General features: G+C 44.8%; 1 protein-coding gene across 3 annotated transcripts in view; it reads right to left on the reverse strand.

Moving 5' to 3' along the window:
• Positions 1-20,454, reverse strand: part of LOC138262023 (ATP-dependent translocase ABCB1-like) — a 935,493-nt gene that overhangs the window by 403,793 nt on the left and 511,246 nt on the right. For all 3 annotated transcript variants that reach the window (XM_069211682.1, XM_069211683.1, XM_069211684.1), the window contains 2 exons: positions 3,762-3,905; positions 2,429-2,533 (listed from right to left, as the gene is read on the reverse strand). In XM_069211682.1, the coding sequence (XP_069067783.1) occupies positions 2,429-2,533; positions 3,762-3,905 (249 nt within the window). The remainder of the gene's footprint in view (positions 1-2,428; positions 2,534-3,761; positions 3,906-20,454) is intronic.

Below are 20,454 nucleotides of genomic sequence, written 5' to 3' on the forward strand. Positions count from 1 at the left end.
TCTAACGTGCTAATGAAATGTGTATTCTTGCTTGAAGCTGTACTTTTCCAGTGAGATCGGTTCACATGCTTATCTTTAAGGTTTCGTGCCAGCCTGGCATCTTCTTCTTTGCTTCAAGGTCAATCTGCAGGTGCAGACAATGGACGCTCTGAAAGTGAGTTAATTGGTAAAATATGTTGCAACTTACGTTCCCGACTCCAAGGATAATGTATGCCTAGGTAGAAGCTTGTGAACTGTAGTTTTTGATTGGACAATTTGAAGCTAACCTATGAACTCTCCAATGGAAGACCCTACTGGATTTGAACTGTTGTCTATTTAAACCTGGTGCACAAGAAGAAAGTAGCCATTAGCAGCCATTATTCGCCATTTTTGCCTTTACCAGCCCATTACCCGCCATTAGCCATTGGACATTACCCGCTATTGCCGACTTCGTCATTTTGCCATCTTCTACGATGCCAATTGATGTTCGATGAGACTATGATGCTTTCTCTAATCGAGAGAAAGAGACTTTGATTAATTCTCGCCCTAGAGACTTTAACTTCGATTTACCCCTTTGCATGAAGTAATAGTTTTGTCCTTTTTGCCGCTGTGAGGCAATTGCCCCGTCCACCCTGCCCCTTTGCCCCGTCCCATGCTGATGGAAACCGGTACCTGTGAGACGAAGACTTCCTTGAATGCTGATTGAATTTGGTAAATATGAAAGGAAAATGTACAATTGCATTGTGTTTCTTTTTAGGTAACCAACTGCTGATTTTTTATAAGAGCCCTAGTTAGGAGTTTTCCAAATTAATGTTGCTAAATTGTTTTTGCATGAAGTCCCACATGCCGATGCTAATTTGAGGATAGATGAGGATTCATTTGTTGCACGTTGCAATTTGAGACCTTGTTATGCTGACCAATGTATGCAATTAGCTCATTACAGATTATAGTTTTAGTGGTTTGCATTGCTATTATCGAATGCATTGTTATTCAAATGCTGCATAGATTGCATCTGTTTCGTCGTTATGGACAGCTATTAATGTTCATTTACATATATCATTTGGTGTTGAGACACATTTATATCGTGCTAGCTTTGTTAATATAAGGAAATAAATTAATTAACTTTGAATAAACTGGTGTGATTATTCATGACCGAAAGGTCATGGTTCGCCGAAATGTTTTCTGGATTAATTGTGAAGTGTTATGTTGATCAGGGTATTGCTTATGTTCGTTATTGATTATTGATTTGATTAAACTGATTAATCTCGAGTGAAGAGAGCCCCACTTGGTCAAAAGATTCATCGACCCAAGAGCGTCCAAATACAGGTAATTTATTAGGTCGGAACGCTCTATCACACCATGGTTCAATGGTGCCTTTGTTGCATGCAGGATTGTTTTTGTGAAGGAAGGGAAACCTTCATGCACAAAAAAATCCCCTGAGGCATATTCATCTAATTATGTGTTATGAAGAATGCAGCACACATAGAAATAGGAAGTAACACAGAGAAAACCAAAGATATTTCTCCACCGTTACGCCTCCCCTAGGAAGGTGTAGCATTATGGCACATTCACAGGTTTACAAGTTCTAGTAAATCTGTGAATGTGTTAAAATCCATGGGAGTTGTTTTTTAGAACACCCACACAACACCCATGGAGCACCTTTCCAGGGCACAGTAAGGCAACACAGTGATTGCCGCTGTGTTGCTTTACTCCAGATTTATGACACCACTCAGGGCCAAGCAAAGTGGTCTTGCTTGGCTTTATAAATCGCATTTGGGGTTTGGGTCATGCATGTACCGTGTTGCGTGGTGCAAACATGTGGCAAACTCCCACAATCTGCAGCACACATAGAAAGAGCAAATCGCCATTTAAGATTGTTTTTGTGCGGGAAGATGTTTCTTCCTGCACAAAAACAATCTCCCCCTCAACACAGCCATCCTTGCACAATGGTGCAAGGGTTTCTGCGTTGGCGCATGGCAACAAATTTGGCGCGGGTGACAATAAAAGGGTGCCCAAATTCTATTTCATACGGTGCAACTCTGTGTTGTGAAAATAACGTGTGCGATGCTACCAAATTTGGCGCAGCATCACACACCGTCATTTTCCCTTAAATCTGGCCCTAAGTTCTTTATTTCTGAACTGTGAGTTTTTGACTCCCCTCCTTGGACTCCTGGGACCAGCTTCACGCTGTGTAGTATGTTAATAATAGAGCACATAGGTCACGCAAATTGTTTATTTACATCTATACATGGAACGTGTAAGCTTCGCAGCTTATGTTTGGAATTTTAACCTATATCACAAACAAACACCTACACAATACTTACTTTGCGAAACTCATCTAGATTAGTGTCAGATTGATTTCAAGCACAATTTCGTTCAAATTGGACAAACTGTTTCCAGACTTAATTAGACAACAAGAATTGTGTAACAGTCAAACCGATTTACTTACGATAATGACGTAGACAAATAGACTAATTATCCCCATGACAAAGAACATTAGAGAAATTATGCTTGTCACAGTGCTCCGTTTTCCACCATCTGTTTCACGAAAAGCCTATTCATTAAAACACAAAATATAATTATTAGCATAAAGGTTTGGTAATTCGTTTCCACACAAATATATAAACCCTGGTGATGGTGCAGCAACAGACATATATATGTTACAACACCATGAGAAGAGAGGTTTTTTTATATTTGTAAAGTAATAGAGGTGTATTTCTATATCGAAATTCATCTGAACCTGATAGTCTAGGTACTAGATTATGTTCGGTTTAGTTTTCAAGACAAAATTGTCTTGTACACTAGAAGATAATATCGACTTATATAATGCCCTTTGGGGAAACCTTCCTGACCAATATTCTGTGATTTCAAACACATAATCATAATTAACAGTGATCATTGCAATATAATCTAGATGATATTTGCATCCCCCCGCATTACGGTTGCACATTGTACTAAAATAGTTTCCATTCTACCTGTGTATATATTAAATTTGTAATTATAAATTGCAAACAGCGAAAGAGAACATGTTCTTCAACAAATTATTCTTTAAATGTGCCCGTTAGATATACCCAGATGTTCTAAAAGCATCTCCATTTGGTGCCATACATATTAAAATTAGGAACAGCAATTTCCTAATTGAGATTTTCTGTGAATCAAATTAAGAAATTGCTATTTCCAATATTATGAAATTATTAATTTAAAATTAACGATTCCTAGTGGTTCACAAATTGGTCTATCTCATGAATATTAATCAACTAGGTTGCAGTTTGCGACCCACTAGGAATGATCACCATCACAGGGATGGTGGTCTGCAGGGGTCAGCACACCCCCATGATTGTTTTTAAATGAAGCAATCTTTTTTTTCATTGAAATGCAGATGTGTGTCAAAAGAAAATAAAGAAACATTTTAAGAGTAGGAAGTGGTCTTGTTCTCAAGGGGACCCCTTTCCATTGTTGAAGGAATACCACTACCTTTCTGAAGTCAGTAAAAAGATTACTGGTTTAAGACCATACTTCAATAGTAAAACATTAATACATACTACCATGAATCAGTATTTAGAAGGGAAGCCCTAACACACACTTTCCAAATACTGATTGGCAAACCCAGACTGCAATTCTTTCCAGTCACAGTTTTGCAGTTTGGTGATTGAGCATACCAGAAAGCATTGTTGCTGTTCCATAAAGCACGAGAGGCCCAAGCTTATCATAAAAGAATCACATGATAAACAAGTGGCCTTAGTATGATTTGCTAGAAAGCTGACACAATGTTTTGCACGCACCCCAACTATCTTTCCATACAATAGTGAAAACGTAGGCCAAACACCCCCAGCGATGACAGAAGCAATCAAACACATGATAAGGTAAAGCCATTCTGGTTTGTTCCATCCAAGAACTTTAGTAAGAGGCACCTCAGGAAGATCTTCCTGTAATGAGAAAAATACAAAATGTTTGAATTGAACTACTAAAGGTAAACAGTTTTGACATCTAATTCATGTCAAGATGAACTTTCACGAAGGCAAAGCAGCACAGCAGTCCCCATTGTGTTTAATACCTTAACTGCTTATTCAATGAACATTCAATGCAAGCAGGGGACAGACTGCACCAGATTTCCCTAAGCAACACTGCTCTATCGCCTGAAGAGGCAGCAACTCTCTGCCAATGCTCTGCTGCATTCCTGCACCAAATTAAGGTCTCTATGTTGAGTGGTAGATAAATATGTATATTTACAGGGTCATAGGCTACTAAGGTGTGTAACACATCCCTATTGCCTTTAGCAGCCCCTCATGGACAGATAGTCTGCACTTTGCTTAGCTGTGTTATGTGGAATTGCGTGACTTAAGCCTTCATATACATGAGCACCTCTAATGTACAATTGACCTACTTCAGTGCATTGAAAGTGATGCAGGACTACAAACCTCAGAATGCATTATTCTGTTAAACAAAAGCCCAGGACTAATGCACTACCCTTCGACTGATGTATAGGTTTTGGATAGTTATAGGTTATAAATTGATCATCACCATAATTACTTGATTTGCCCACGTCTTAACCATCTCACAATCAACATTATTCTCACCCAGCCAGCTATTACCACATCACACACCCTTGGGACCTACTTTGCAATCTATCCCTTGCAATGATCATGAAAGAAAATTAAACATACAGTCATGTGCACATGGGAAATTGTCAAGGCAAACACCATATACGCAGATGCGTAGAATATCATATGACATTTATTTCCATAGATGACAAATGAGAGGAGCATCATGCCACAGTGAGTTACACTCAATGGTAATAAATATTATGATATCATGTTACATTCTGCGCATGTGCAAACAATATATATATTACATTTATAAATATAAGGAATTGACTGAAAAGAAAGGTTAAAATTAAGTTATAGTTAGGTGGAATGTTTGAAATCTAAAAACCATCAAAATTCTCCAGTTATAGTTAATAGTGCAAGAGCGTGCAGACATTCATGTTGATTTTGCTGCCGACAGAGTAGAAAATCTACTCCAGCAGAAGAAAACCTACTTGTACCTTGCGGGAAAAAATTCTGCCACACGCTGATTGATGGTACAAAAATAATAGAGCCCTATTGTTGCCTACAACTAAAACGTCAGGAACCTATATTGCTTTAAGGAACCCAAAAAAACAATTCACGTAAAAAAATTAAACACAGTACCCAGAAAGACATTATTACATGTAATATGTATTCATTTTCAAGATCATTTATTTACATATCAATATTTTATTGCTCCAATGTGTGTGACAAATGTGCTCAGGCAAAGTGACTCGTGAAATAAGGAAAGTAACTGAGGGTAAAATACACAGAGAAAAATGTATGTATATTGCATGAGCTGTCTGACAACGAAAACAATACCCAGTTTGACCAGGGCAACTAGGAAAAAAAACCTTAGAAGTCCCAGGGGGAGGAAGTAGTATGTCCCGAACATTCAGAGAGCGTCGATGATTTGACCCTAAGAACTGCGTGGTTACTCAAAACCTTCAAGAACGGCCTTCATCAGGACATGGAGTGGGCAAAGGGAGCAACCTAAATAATTAAATATACAGATTTAAAGAAAATGGGCCTGATTGATAGTGAAAAAGACTGTAGAATAAACCCATGCTGAAAAACATGCAGAAGGTCAGCAATATCAGTAGGGCAGATTTACAACCCCCCCCTCCCCTATCTTCCCAACCTTCCTCCTAACTCTCTTCCTAAACTCTTCCTAAACTCATCCCCCACCACCCTTAACCCCCCCTCCCCCATCTCTTCTCCCCTCTACCGGTCCCCCCTCCCTCTGCTTTCCCGCCGCCACCTCCTGCACGCCCCCCCAGCTCCCATTCGTCGCCCCACTCCCATCCCCTGCCCCCAGCTGACCCCTCCCCCCTCCTCCCTCTTATGGCGGCCGCTGTGCGACAGTGGTAGCGACCCTTGACCCAAGGGTAGGTCGCTCCCCCTGCCGCTGCAGCTCCTCCAGCTCCTCCAGCCCAGGTTCCTGAGACCTCCTAGCAAGCCCACCTACCTCGCAGTAAGTACCCCCCCACCGCCCAGCCCCTCGCCCTGCCCCGCGCTACTCACCTCCTCTCCTGCTTCTTTTCTTCTTCTCTGTTCTTCCTCTGCGCTCTTCTTCTGTAGTCTTCTTCTGTATTCTTCTTTCCCTCCTGCTCCCCGTCTTCTGTCTTCATATGTGTGCTTCTCTCTCTCTCCTTTGCACCGCGACCTGCGTGTGCCTCTTCTTCTCTGTCCTTCTTCTTGGCTCTTCCCTCTGCTGCTCGTCGCTCCTCTCCTTCTTCACCTTCTTCTGTATTCTTCTGTCTTCTGCGCTCCTCTTCTTCACCTTCTTCTGTATTTTTCTGTCTTCTGTGCTCCCCTTCTTCTTTACCTTCTTCTGTGGTCTTCTGTCTTCTGTTCTTCGGCTCCTCTTCTTCTTTACCTTCTTCTGTGTTCTTGTCTTCTGCGCTCTTCTTTTTTACCTTCTTCTGTGTTCTTCTGTCTTCTGATCTTCGGCTCCTCTTCTGCTCCTCTTCTTCTTTTACCTGCTTCTTGGTTCTTCCCACGCCCGTCCTCCTGCTCCTGTCTCGTCTCTCTCCCTCACTCGCCTTCCCCTCTGTATCACCCCTATATACCTATCTCTCTATCTGTCCCCCTCACTCGCCACCTCCTCCTATCTACCTATCTACCTATCTCTCTATCTTTCCCCCTCACTCGCCACCTCCTCTGTAACCACCCCTATCTTCCTATCCTTTCACTCTACCTCTCACACTCACCCACCTCCACCTCTACAACCCCCCCTCCCCTATCTTCCCAACCTTCCTCCTAACTCTCTCCCTAAACTCACCCCCACAACCCTTAACCCCCCCTCCCCCATCTCTTCTCCCCTCTACCTGTCCCCCCTCCCTCCGCTTTCCCGCCGCCACCTCCTGCACGCCCCCACCCCCCCAGCTCCCATTTGTCGCCCCACTCCCGTCCCCCGCCCCCAGCTGACCCCTCCCCCCCTCCTTCCTCTTATGGCACCCGCTGCGCGACAGTGGTAGCGACCCTTGACCCAAGGGTAGGTCGCTCCCCCTGGCGCTGCAGCTCCTCCAGCTCCTCAAGCCCAGGTTCCTGAGACCTCCTAGCAAGCCCAGCTACCTCGCAGTAAGTACCCCCACCACCGCCCAGCCCCTCGCCCTGCCCCGCGCTACTCACCTCCTCTCCTGCTTCTTTTCTTCTTCTCTGTTCTTCCTCTGCGCTCTTCTTCTGTAGTCTTCTTCTGTACTCTTCTTTCCCTCCTGCTCCCCGTCTTCTGTCTTCATCTGTGTGCTTCTCTCTCTCTCCTTTGCACCGCGACCTGCGTGTGCCTCTTCTTCTATGTCCCTCTTCTTGGCTCTTCCCTCTGCTGCTCATCGCTCTTCTTCTTCACCTTCTTCTGTATTCTTCTGTCTTCTGCGCTCCTCTTCTTCACCTTCTTCTGTATTTTTCTGTCTTCTGCGCTCCCCTTCTTCTTTACCTTCTTCTGTGGTCTTCTCTCTTCTGTTCTTCAGCTTCTCTTCTTCTTTACCTTCTTCTATGTTCTTGTCTTCTGCGCTCTTCTTCTTTACCTTCTTCTCTGTTCTTCTGTCTTCTGATCTTCGGCTCCTCTTCTGCTCCTCTTCTTCTTTTACCTGCTTCTTGGTTCTTCCCGCGCCCGTCCTCCTGCTCCTGTCTCGTCTCTCTCCCTCACTCGCCTTCCCCTCTATATAACCCCTATCTACCTATCTCTCTATCTGTCCCCCTCACTCGCCACCTCCTCCTATCTACCTATCTACCTATCTCTCTATCTTTCCCCTCACTCGCCACCTCCTCTGTAACCACCCCTATCTTCCTATCCTTTCACTCTACCTCTCACCCTCACCCACCTCCACCTCTACAACCCCCCTCCCCTATCTTCCCAACCTTCCTCCTAACTCTCTCCCTAAACTCTTCCTAAACTCACCCCCCACCACCCTTAAACCCCCCTCCCCCATCTCTTCTCCCCTTTACCTGTCCCCCCTCCCTCCGCTTTCCCGCCGCCACCTCCTGCACGCCCCCGCCCCCCCAGCTCCCATTCGTCGCCCCACTCCCCCCCGTCCCCAGCTGACCGCTCCCCCCCTCCTCCCTCTTATGGCGGCTGCTGCGCAGGCGCGCCGCTGGCAAGCCCGTCTGCGCCTGTCCGCGCCTGGCCCGCGCCCAGCGCCACGACCCCTGGTCCTCAGCACTCCCAAACCCCGCTGCACCGCTACGACCCCACCACCCTCCACGCCCTCAACCCAGGGCGCTCCAGCACCTGCTTCCAGGCTAACCCGAAACGTACCCATGGACCTTTCGCATGTCACACCTGCAAACGTATCTTCCACCACAAAACTACCACGACCACCAGCCCACGCGCCATCAACCACCTCAAATGCATCCTGGTCAACGCTCGATCCATCCACAAGCACGCCGTTGAACTCTGGGACCTCCTGGACTCCACAGCACCAGACGTCGCCTTCATCACGGAGACCTGGATGAACGCCTCTTCGGCCCCCAACATCGCCATAGCCATCCCCGAAGGCTACAAGATTTCCAGGAAAGACCACACCAACCAAGTAGGAGGAGGAATCGCCATCGTCTTCAAAGACTCCATCAGCGTCACCACCTCCACCGAAGACACCCCCCTCGCCGCCGAGCACCTGCACTTCCAGATCCGCACTGACCCCAGGACCACCCTCAGAGGATCTCTCATCTACCGCCCCCCCGGACCGCGCGCCCTCTTCAGCGGCTCCATCACCGACTTCATCTCCCCGCACGCCCTCGCCTCGCCAGACTACATCCTCCTCGACGACCTCAACTTCCATCTAGAACAGAACAACGACCCAAACACCACCACCCTGCTCGACAACCTCGCCAACCTCGGCCTCAAGCAACTGGTGAACACCCCCACCCACATCGCCGGACACACGCTTGACCCCATCTTCTCCGCCAGCAAACACGTTTCCTTCAGCCACGCCTCCGCTCTACACTGGACCGACCACAGATGTGTTCACTACACCTTCCGACGCGAGACCCGCCACCTCCGCACTCAACCCATCCCTCGTCGACAGTGGAACAAAATCCCCGAAGAACAGCTTTTCTCCACGCTCATCGACAACCAACCTACCTTCACCGCTGACCCTAACGTTGCAGCCCTCAGCCTCACGAACTGGATCACCAACTGCTCAGACAACCTTGCTTCCCTCATACGCATTCCAAGACAGGCCAACACCAAAAAACCTCTCTGGTTCTCTGACACCCTTAAGGAATCAAAGAAAACCTGTCGCGCCCTCGAGAAAGCCTGGCGTAAGGACCACACCGCTGACAACATGACCGCCCTCAAGAACGCTACCCACGAACACCGCCACCTGATCCGCACAGCCAAGAGGAATTTCTTCACTGATAGACTGGACAAAAACAGCCACAACAGCAGAGAACTCTTCAGCATCGTAAAAGAGTTCTCCAACCCCAACGCCAACGGCAATGCCATCAAGCCCTCACAAGACCTGTGCAACTCCCTCGCCACCTTCTTCCATCGTAAGTTTACCGACCTTCACGACAGCTTCGGACACCAGACCCAGCCGACCAACACTGAACCCACACCCCCAGCCATCACCCTCAACACCTGGACCCACATCAACACAGAAGAAACCAAAACCACCATGAACTCAATCCACTCCGGCGCCCCCTCGGACCCCTGCCCACACTTCATCTTCAAGAAAGCCGACGACATCATCGCACCGCACCTCCAGACCATCATCAACTCCTCTTTTTCGTCTGCTACCTTCCCCGAAAGCTGGAAACACGCCGAAGTCAACGCCCTAGAAACCTACGGCTGACCCAAGCGACCTGAAGAACTTCCGCCCCATCTCGCTCCTCCCCTTCCCTGCCAAAGTCATAGAGAAGACCGTCAACAAGCAGCTTACCAACTTCCTTGAAGACAGCAACCTTCTCGACCCCTCACAATCCGGATTCCGAGCCAACCACAGCATTGAAACCGCCCTCATCTCAGTCACAGACGACATCAGAACCCTGATGGACAACGGTGAAACAGTCGCCCTCATCCTCCTCGACCTCTCGGCTGCCTTCGACACCGTCTGTCACCGCACCCTAATAACCCGCCTCTGCTCCAGCGGGATCCAAGGCCAGGCCCTGGACTGGATCACCTCCTTCCTCTCCAACCGCTCTCAAAGAGTCTACCTCCCACCTTTTCGCTCAGACCCCACCGAGATCATCTGCGGCGTCCCTCAAGGCTCCTCGCTCAGCCCAACACTCTTCAATGTCTACATGAGCCCCCTCGCCGACATCGTACGCAAGCACAGCATCATCATCACCTCCTACGCCGACGACACTCAACTTATACTCTCCCTCACCAAGGACCCCGCCAGCGCAAAGACCAACCTGCAAGATGGTCTGAAACTGAACTCAGACAAAACGGAAGTCCTCATCCTCGGCAACACCCCGACCGCATGGGATGACTCCTGGTGGCCCACGGCCCTTGGCACCGCACTGACCCCCTCAGACCACGCTCGCAACCACGGCTTCATCTTGGACCCTCTTCTCACCATGACCAAACAAGTCAACGCCGTGTCCTCCTCCTGCTTCCTCACCCTCCACCTGCTCCGTAAGATCTTCCGCTGGATCCCCACTGACACCAGAAAGACCGTGACCCACGCCCTCGTCACTAGCCGCCTGGACTACGGCAACACCCTTTATGCTGGGACCACCGCAAAACTCCAGAAACGTCTGCAACGTATTCAAAACGCCTCCGCCCGCCTCATCCTCGACATACCCCGCAACAGCCACATCTCCGCCCACCTGAGACACCTGCATTGGCTCCCCGTCAGCAAAAGCATCACCTTCCGACTTTTCACCCACGCACACAAAGCCCTCCACAACAAGGAACCAGAATACCTCAACCGACGCCTCAGCTTCTACGCCCCCACCTGTCTTCTCCGCTCCACCAGCCTCGCTCTCGCCGCCGTCCCTCACATCCGCCGCTCCACAGCGGGTGGGATGTCCTTCTCCTACCTGGCGGCAAAGACTTGGAACACCCTCCCCACCAGCCTCAGGACCACTCCGTATTCCGGAGACTCCTCAAGACCTGGCTCTTCGAGCAGCAGTAACCCCTTCCCCTAGCGCCTTGAGACCCGCACGGATGAGTAGCGCGCTTTATAAATGTTAATGATTTGATTTGATTTGATTTGATTTAAGGATATTAACATTCGTTTGATCAACTTACAAGAACGAGGGTATCCCGGGTCTCTCCTTAAAAACTCAAGAAAGCAGGCATGGCATCGTCCCTGAGAGGCACTACTTGAACCAAGAGAAAGAACTGAGCATTCACGGCAAAGAATGATCTGTGTGACTTCATTCTGTACCAAGAGCAATTATATAAAAAGATCGTCAGTAGACATTGGGGACTTGTATCAAATTAGTTAAAGTTACAGGGCAAACCCATGTATGCTTTTAAAAGAGGCAAAAGCATTAGGGATCATGGTGGGAGTGCTTTGCGAAAATTACAGACAAACATTGATTTGCCGGAATAACTGAACCTTAGTCCCATTGCTGGACACCTCAGCTAGGGGAGATGTAAAGCATGTGCCCTCACCCTTGCACTGAAGGACTTCACACACAATGATCACAGATACACTTTGAATAGTCACACTAATTGGAAAGGTATGGATGTTATTGAAATCAAAAAATGTCCATGCAACCCATAGTATGTGGGACAAACATGCCAAAAAGAGAGAGCAAGAATACTGCAACATTGCAGTCAGAAATTATGCAAAGTATAGGGTTCCCCACTAGTGGAATACTTCACTCAGCAAACCACCCCACAGAGAGTCTTAAGTGGTTTTTGGTAGAAAAGTAGACCATCAGTCCCAAGGGTGGTAACATTTTGAACATTTTCAGCATGTGTGAATGTAAGCTGAAACATCTTTTGGACACAATCTCTAGAGGGCTATATTAGTTTGGGGAAAGTGCCAGGCAAGCTGTGATGCTGAATAATGGGTGACCTATGACTATTGGGCTGGGCTCATTTTTGCTGTTACTCCATTTATGAAGTGCCCCTTTGTATGCATCTCTTTTTACTGTACAATGTGAACACACTTAATTGTGTCCCTCTTTATCTGGCTCCTCTTATCTTGTCATAGTCTGGGATGCTGTGTTATGTGAATTAACTTTTGGTTGTTATCCATATAACCACCACCCATATGTTTCATTAAGACATAGGCTTGGCAGTTTGTGAAACCAAATTAGGTATTCTGTGGTATTGTGGCTTGTGCCAAATGTATTTGTACTACCTAGTACTGTTGATTGATTTTACATTACTAGGTTTTAACATAAAAGGGGAGAACTGTTTTCATATATGCCATTACTATATTCAATTATGTAAATAAAGTGAACACATGACCAGCCTCCTTAACTGTTGTGTTTCAGTGGGGCTCCACACTGTACCATGTGCTGTTACCTGAATCATAGTTATTTGTTTCAATCACTTAACTATGATTTATTTTTCAGGAGTATTGTATTTTGACAAGATATGAGCAAGAATATGTCAGGTAAGGATCAGTGTTATTTCATGATCTGCTTGTAATGAGTTTTTTATATTTTTTAGTGTGGGCCACATGGTTTGGAGCACCTGCACTGGCCAGTTTTGAACAGGGCTCCGACACCAGGATTGGTCTTCACACAGGGGATGCACATGAGTGACTTTCCTTTAATGCCAGGGTTGTTTTGCACTCCATTGTCACTCTCATTGATTGAGACAACTGGAGATTGCATCAGTTGTCTTTTGAAAATTGTGGACTGCAGCTACTTTGGGTGAGTGATTTTTTTGTCCTCCCCTGTAAATATCTTGGGGGTCATTCATGTTATGCCCCACGCATATACTCATTTTCCTCTCTCCACCCCTTTTGCTTTCCTTTCCCAAACCTTTTCCTCCTCTCTGCCCTGCCCCTTTTTTTTATCTCATAGAGTCCATTCCTTACAGAAGTTTGCGGAATGGTCATTTGTATTATTCAGTGGGTAGGTTTTCATTTTCAGAGGTACTGTTTCACATTTTTGACCCTTAGACCCAGAGCATTACTAATTAGTATTATTACTTGCTTTGAGTGACACTTATTAGTCTCATAATTTGAAGGGCTTTCCAGACCTTATGCATTATTAATTTGTGCAATTAGGCATTGATTAGATGAGCTATCTTGCCACCCACTCCCCAGGTTTCCCGTATGGACGGTCCACTTGCCTAATGTTATTGGTGAGCTTCTGCATGCTTTTCATCATGACCTTTTTTTCTAGTCTTTTTCACTACCTGATCATACTTTCTTTTCTTAAATTGTGTTTGTTTAATTATTTTGGTTGCTCTCCCTGACCTCCCCATGTCCTGATGGCCCTCTTTGATGGTTTTGAGTAACCAAGCAATTCTTAGGGTCGAAATGTCAACACTCTCAGAATGGTCTGGTTATACTACTTCCTCCCCCCCACCTTGGACTTCTAAGGATTTCTCCAAGTTTCCCTGGTCAAATTGGGTCTCATTTGTGTTGTCAGACAGCTAACAGGTAATTTATGCACTGTACTTAATTTTTTCTCTGTGTATTTTGCCCTCAGTCACCTTCCTTATTTCATGGGTCACTTTGCACAAGCACTTTTTGCACATTTGTCACACACTTTGGAGCAGTCACTTATTAATATGTAAACATACAATTTTGAAAAATAATACAAATTGTATGTAATAATGTCTTTCCGGGTGCTGTGTTTAATTTCTGAGCAGAAGGCAGGCTTCTAGACATTATGGAAACCAAGAGCACCTCAAGCAATTTGCAGACTTTAACTGATGTCCCCTCACCTCAGAGAAACTGACCATCAGACACCACTCCAACAGTTATTTGAGAACTTTCGCGGGCACTGCCTTCCTTGGTCAAGAAGATCTTGGAGCTGGAACACAGTGGTGGTGATATGGGTGCTGCTTTTATACTCATTTGGCAGCCAGGGGATGTGGATCTAATGTCTAAAGTCCTTGGAAGAGCTTTTAGGTTGGTCCCTTTCAAATATCATTTTCTGAGTGTAGTGTGTACGCACACTTTGTTATGGCGATGGCTCTCACACAATGGCATGATGATAAGGGATCTAAGAAGAAATATTCAAAACATAGACCCAATGAAGTGTGAAGCCTGTCCACCTGGCTTTCATCAGCCTTCCAGAAGTTGCATTCAGGGACAGACAAGGAGACAGGCCCTCTCTAAGAACTCTCCCAACTTTAAAAACAGCATTTCCTGACTCACCCCATTTCTTACAGCATCTTTTATATTGCAGTGCTCAGCAATATCTAATCAGCAATCCCTTTCTGAATGAGTCTCATAGAACGTCTGTGGGTATATGTGTCTCTATCCTCTTCACTTCAATGTCTGACTATCTTCTCTGGCTTTAGGGATTCAGGCAATACACTTTCATTGGCTAGAAAAAGATGTGCCATGCTAAACCAATGGCCATATATGAATCCCACTAGTCCCAGCAACCATATGCACTTTGGACATAGTTTCCCTGAAATGTAGGTGTTACATAAACACACTGTTAACACACATTCAACACGTATGCAGAATGTCAGCACAAGGGTGTAGGTGCTACACCAAACTGGTTCCTTTAAACTAGTGGAGCCAGTAAGCCCCCTCCTTTCCAATGCATAAAATGTGGTTTGGCCAGGACAATGAATTCACACAAATTAGTACACTGACACCACTGCCTCATATCTATAATCTAGTACATGTAGCGCAGTCACATGGCTGTAAAGGAGGGCACGTTCCATGTGTCCCTCCAGGTCAGAGAACCATTTCTGCATCTTGGCCTTACCAGGGACAGGGTTAAGCCTTGAGACTCATGCTAGGTTAGCATGACACCTGGCTAATTAAAATCAGGATGACACATTCACAAGTATTAGGTTCACTCAGGACAGGTGTAGAAACAGTTATACCATGGAGAGGGCATCGCTATGCAAACAGTACCACTGGAGGTTTCCTTACTGCTATGGTATCATGGTTCATAGGTGACATAGTATGAACAAAAGCGGAAGAGAAAGCCTAATCAGTATGTAACAACTTTCATCAAAGAATCAGAACCTCTTAATTATGTGAAACAATAGGGTGAATGCATATGAAGCCATTTTTAAATCAGTATTACTGCAATTTGAGTACATGGTTTGAGGGGTGCCTTTCGTAAAGCACTCAGCAAGCAAGTACACATGGCTCATAAAACCACTTTAAAAAAATGACCAACTTCACACCATTTAAATGATAGACTATTCTTTTTCCTATGAAGTCTGGTGTTAAGGTTTTAAGTTTTTTATGAAAGAACTGACAAAGCAAACTAAAAACTATACATCTAAAACACTATTACCTGATGAGTTTCACATAAGCTGGCATTCAATAGTGTTTGTCAGGAATGATGTGAGAATGTATTATTTTTGTCAAATTGATTTGCCAAATAACAAGGACTTAAAAAGTCTGCACATTCATCTAACACTTGGCACTGGCAGAAACAACTATCATTGTCTATAGGTGCACTGCTTTTCACTCCAAAACTCTATGTGCCTGATTTATATATTGGTGGTATGTATACTTCATTGCAACAGCGACAGAGTGTACATACCACTAAGGGTAGGAAGAGTAAAATCATTATAATGCTTCCTTTGCCTTGGGAGAGAACTCCCGTGGCATTGTGAATACAATATTTTTTTCTTTTCAAAAATAAAATTCTGTTTCAAGATTATCTTTTTGAAAAGAAAAATGACATACTCTGTGCTATAGGACTGCCTACTGCTGATGAAATCCCATAGCAGAAAATAAACTGCATTGACTGGAATCACCATCACAGTGGTTCATGGTAATGCCTTTTTAAATGACCACCTGCCTGGCAGTCATTTAAAAATCTGGTGATGGTCTTTCCACCAGGGCAATTGAGTAATTTAGTCCGCTGCCCAGGCAAACCCAAGGGCTGTCCGCCAAGATTTAAATCAGGCCTATGTTCCTTCTCATTGTTTTTCACTATCCACTAACACTTTTCAAATAGTTATTTAAATTTTAGTCTGATAGCTGGATTGTTCTACAAGATAAGGCATCAGCCAGACCCCCTAACAGCAACATTTTCTCTAATTCTTGGAAAGAAAACAATGATATGTCACTTCACTTAAGTTGTGATTCCCTGATTCTGGGTTTGGGGTTTTGTTGGAAGCAAATGATGCATGAACCCTCGTTAAGCTGAAACACAGTTAAAAGAGACAGCCTTCTCAACCCCTGGAAGCTATGGCACAAGCAGCAGGCAAATCTCCACAGAAATGCATGTTTGGTTGACCTACTACTAACAACTTTAAAGTCAAGAAACACACACAAGAATTCCCAAACCAATTAAAAAAAATAGACACTAATTGAATTCGCGAAAACAAACCAAAACAATTAAACTCAGTTGAGGGCAACTGATTACATGATTTTTTTTTAACAACATGTCAAAATGAGCCTAGAAAAATTAAACCACTTTGTGAAGTCATAGCTTAGGGTTGATGGAGACCTCAACTTCATTTCCAGCATACCACAATGAAGTGGAGGCTGAATACATTAAGTGGGTTGCCAAGTAAGTTTTTATTTTAGGAATTTTTTGAAGTGAAGGCCTTCCACTAGAATAAGATAAACGGTTGAAGTCCTAGAGGATCTCTTGAAGTAAGATAATTCACTGTTGAGCTCGTAATGCTAGTAATGTTAACACTACACGTTCTAAGTAGGATGAAGCTGGATTTCATTGTCACTGAGGAAGATCCACTATTGGAATACATTTGCTGCCTTATGGCTTTCCATTCAGAGCTGGATACTGATTTAGATATTGGTGGACGAGTTACTCCGTCACAATGGTGATGGATATTCCATCCACTGATACTTAAATCCCATTATATCCTATGGATGGATGATCCGTCACCGTTGTGATGGAGCAACTCGTCAACCAATGTCTAACTCAGACCCTTAGTCATTTTTCTAGTTCTCCACATAGTGTGAGATGGGATGCTGGAGTCAGCTACACTCCATAAGGCCAGATACCTATACTGCGAGATGCAGTTAGACTAGTTTTCGGCATGGCAAAAAGGTTTAGAAGGGGCAAACCTGGTATTCTTGGCCACCAATGGAGTGTCCCTCAAAGGTTAACCTCTGCACACTGTTCCAGGCCTCTAGAAGTGGCAAAATGGTTGAGTCCCAGTTTATTTCACCTGCTGGGTAACTCTTTTGTAGTCACTCTATAGCTGCCAAGCTAGGAAGAATTCTAAGTGGCAGGTCTATCTCCAGCCAGGGTTCCATTTGTGGTCAACCGAGCTCTCTTGGAGCAGACATTTTTCTGCTTTTATGTATATGGAGCAAGCATAAACGAAGTCATCCAACTGAACCTTCGGGAGCAATTTCTGTCTTTGGCAGCCAGCTGGAGTCAGAAGTCCTTGGATAACGTTCTTCTACCAGGATCCTCTTTCTTCAGATTTTGTCTTCCTAGGTCTATGATTGTTCTAAGTAGTAGTAAGGTGCTAGTGTTATTCTGCACACAAGGTATGTGATTGGAGAGCATTTGACACCTTTTTCTGACTACCTGCATTAGCCCCAGATCATTTTTAGCACTTCCTTATGTAATGTACTGCAATCAATCCCAGAAGCCACAAGAGCAAGGTAGCTAACACCTCCCTCCACCTTAAGATTCGCATGTTCGCCCCTAGTCATGGCCTTGTATAGATGAGGTGCCTTTCTCTCTAGCAGGCAATGTCTGTTTTGGCACCATATAACCCATTCAGGCAACACATTTTAATATAAAAAGAGATAAATAGATGATATCTATTTGATTTACCAATGGTCTCAAGATACAATCACCTTGTTCTGACATTGGCTCATTCAAAACTGTAAAGGCTTGACCTTCACGATGACCCGTCGCAGAAAGGAAATAAATTTCTTAGATGTTATGGGAGTAGTGGACAACAGCAGACTACATTCCACTTTATACCACAAACCCACTGAACAACACACTCTGTTAAATACTTTAGTTTCCACCCATGATCATTATGGGATTCACTCCCTTATAGTCAATTTCTAGGAATTTGCTACCAGAGAAACAATTTAATTAGGGATACATTTCCTGAGGGCATCCAAGGCAGTTGGTGAAACACGCCTGGTAATGCCCTCACAATATTTTGCAGACTCCACAGACCAGAGTATACTGACTAAGAGGGAGAAGGAGGTTTTTACATGGCTGGGTCTGTCCTCCTTAGAGTCTATACAATTTTACAAAAAGGCCCAGCTCAAAGTAACTTCGATGGGGTGGAACAAATGTTTTTTTGTGTGAAAACCCCTCACCCACCAGGGTTACCCCTTGGTGACATGCTTCATCATTGGGTTTCCTCTCGTTCTGCTGGAAAACGAGGCGTGCTGTGAATGACGGAATATGTGGGAGCACTGTTATAGTTTCATCAATGTGAATACTAAGGGGGATAGGATTGGTGGGGTCTTAGGTGGATTAAAAATACCTGCCTCTGGATGGTACTACTAATTTAAAATGTCTCTCAGGGGTGGTATGGTTAAAAAAAGGGTGTCAGAGGGGGGTATATTATGTATCTTACCTCCTGAGCGGTCTAAATGTTTTGGAGTCTACCCCTAGACTCCTCTTCAGAACCAAGGTGGACTCCCTAGTGTCACTCCTTGAATAGCTTCTACTAGGCAAAGCACTAAAACTAAAGGCTCTGTGGTATGGTATGGTACATACAACTAAAGTAAAGTAATACTAAATGGTAACGATGTTCTTCTGGAATACTTTTAATGCCCACGCTTTTTGCCTCACAGATCCTCCGGGATCACACATTCATCAAAGCGACCCTTCCACTTTCAGCCTAATTTTCACCCCCCTGAGGTCCGAAAACCCGACAGAACAGAGACCAGAAACTGAAAAGATTACAATGTGTTATCATTTTTTTACTTATGTACCCAATTTGGTTGCAGGCTGCATTAAGAAGAAACATTGGAAAGTGTTGGCAGCAGCTGATCTTACCTCAGAATCTCCATTGTTTTCTTATAAACAAGGGAAAAATCTTAAAGATTATTTGATCAGCACAGCCATTGTAGCAGATAATGCATCGGCTGCACTAACTAAACATTGGAGTATTCGACCCTCAATTGGTTACTTCAGATGTAGTTAGTGCAATGTATGCCCCTTCTGCCTCAAATCCAAAACCTTTACACATGTAGACACCAGGGTGCTATTGAAAATTTTCCTAACAGCAATACTTGTAATGTGTATGGTATAAGTTGCCTGTGCAATAAACTCTATATAGTACAGATGACACAAAAGATGATGATTTGCATATGTCAACATCACAGGGAGATCCACTGCAGTGTTACTACTGCCATCATGGTACAACACTGCATTGAACAAGGACATTTTCAGAATGATCTGAAGTGGCAAGTAATCTGTATTCTCAAGACCCCAATGAGACTGGGAAACATGGAGCATCTATTCAATAAAGAGGAACTCAAATGGATATTAAAATTGAACACAATGAGAGCTGGCTTAAACTGCCAAGAGGACTGGACACTTTTGATATAGACTTTGGGATGTACTATCACTCTAGAAGTGAACATGGACACTGCTGCACTGCTGCCCCCCCCCCGTTGGAACTGCTAAGGTTTGCCAAATGTAAACTGCAAATTAATGTAAATGTGTTTTTCTGCCGTCAATTGCCTTCTAATGTGGTCTGTGCTACTCCATTCCCTAAATTATTGTAATACCATTCCTTTTTTTGCCATTCCCATGGGAACCTTCCATTTTCTGATTTTTTTTTTATGTTTTCATTTTTACATTTTCTATCCCCTAGGTATTGCACATTAGTTACTTTTATGGTTTTGGCTCTTTGATATTAGGAGTAGCATTTCTCTCCCATCATTTGATCTTTAATTCTCCACTACTCCAATATGCCTGCTCTAATCAGGACTTTGGCCCTCCTTATGACACTGTTGCAGGACCTGCAGTGCAGACCACCATATTACGACCACAGCAGTTTGGCTACGGCCAAACAACCATGTCCCCGCCCGTTCTGTCACTTTACCGCAGCCAGCCAGGCTGGAGGATTACACCTGCAGCCTGGTGGGAGCCGAATAACCACTGAGGTTATTCCAACTACGGACAACGCCAGCTTTTTCCTGGCGGTATCACTGCCATGAAAATGCTGGCGGAAAGGTATCCCGATGACAGGAACTTGTGTTCCTGTCACTGGGATACCCCCCAAACACCTCCGCACACATGCATGCATGCACCCCCACACACACAATCACGCACAGACACATCCCCACTCACACATGCACTCACATTCACCCCCATAGACACGCCTACATACCCATACACATCATGCACGCACACATACACTCTCCATTCCCCCACCCCCTCC

This window comes from Pleurodeles waltl, chromosome 10 (genome assembly GCF_031143425.1).
Source record: "Pleurodeles waltl isolate 20211129_DDA chromosome 10, aPleWal1.hap1.20221129, whole genome shotgun sequence".
Lineage (NCBI taxonomy): Eukaryota > Metazoa > Chordata > Amphibia > Caudata > Salamandridae > Pleurodeles > Pleurodeles waltl.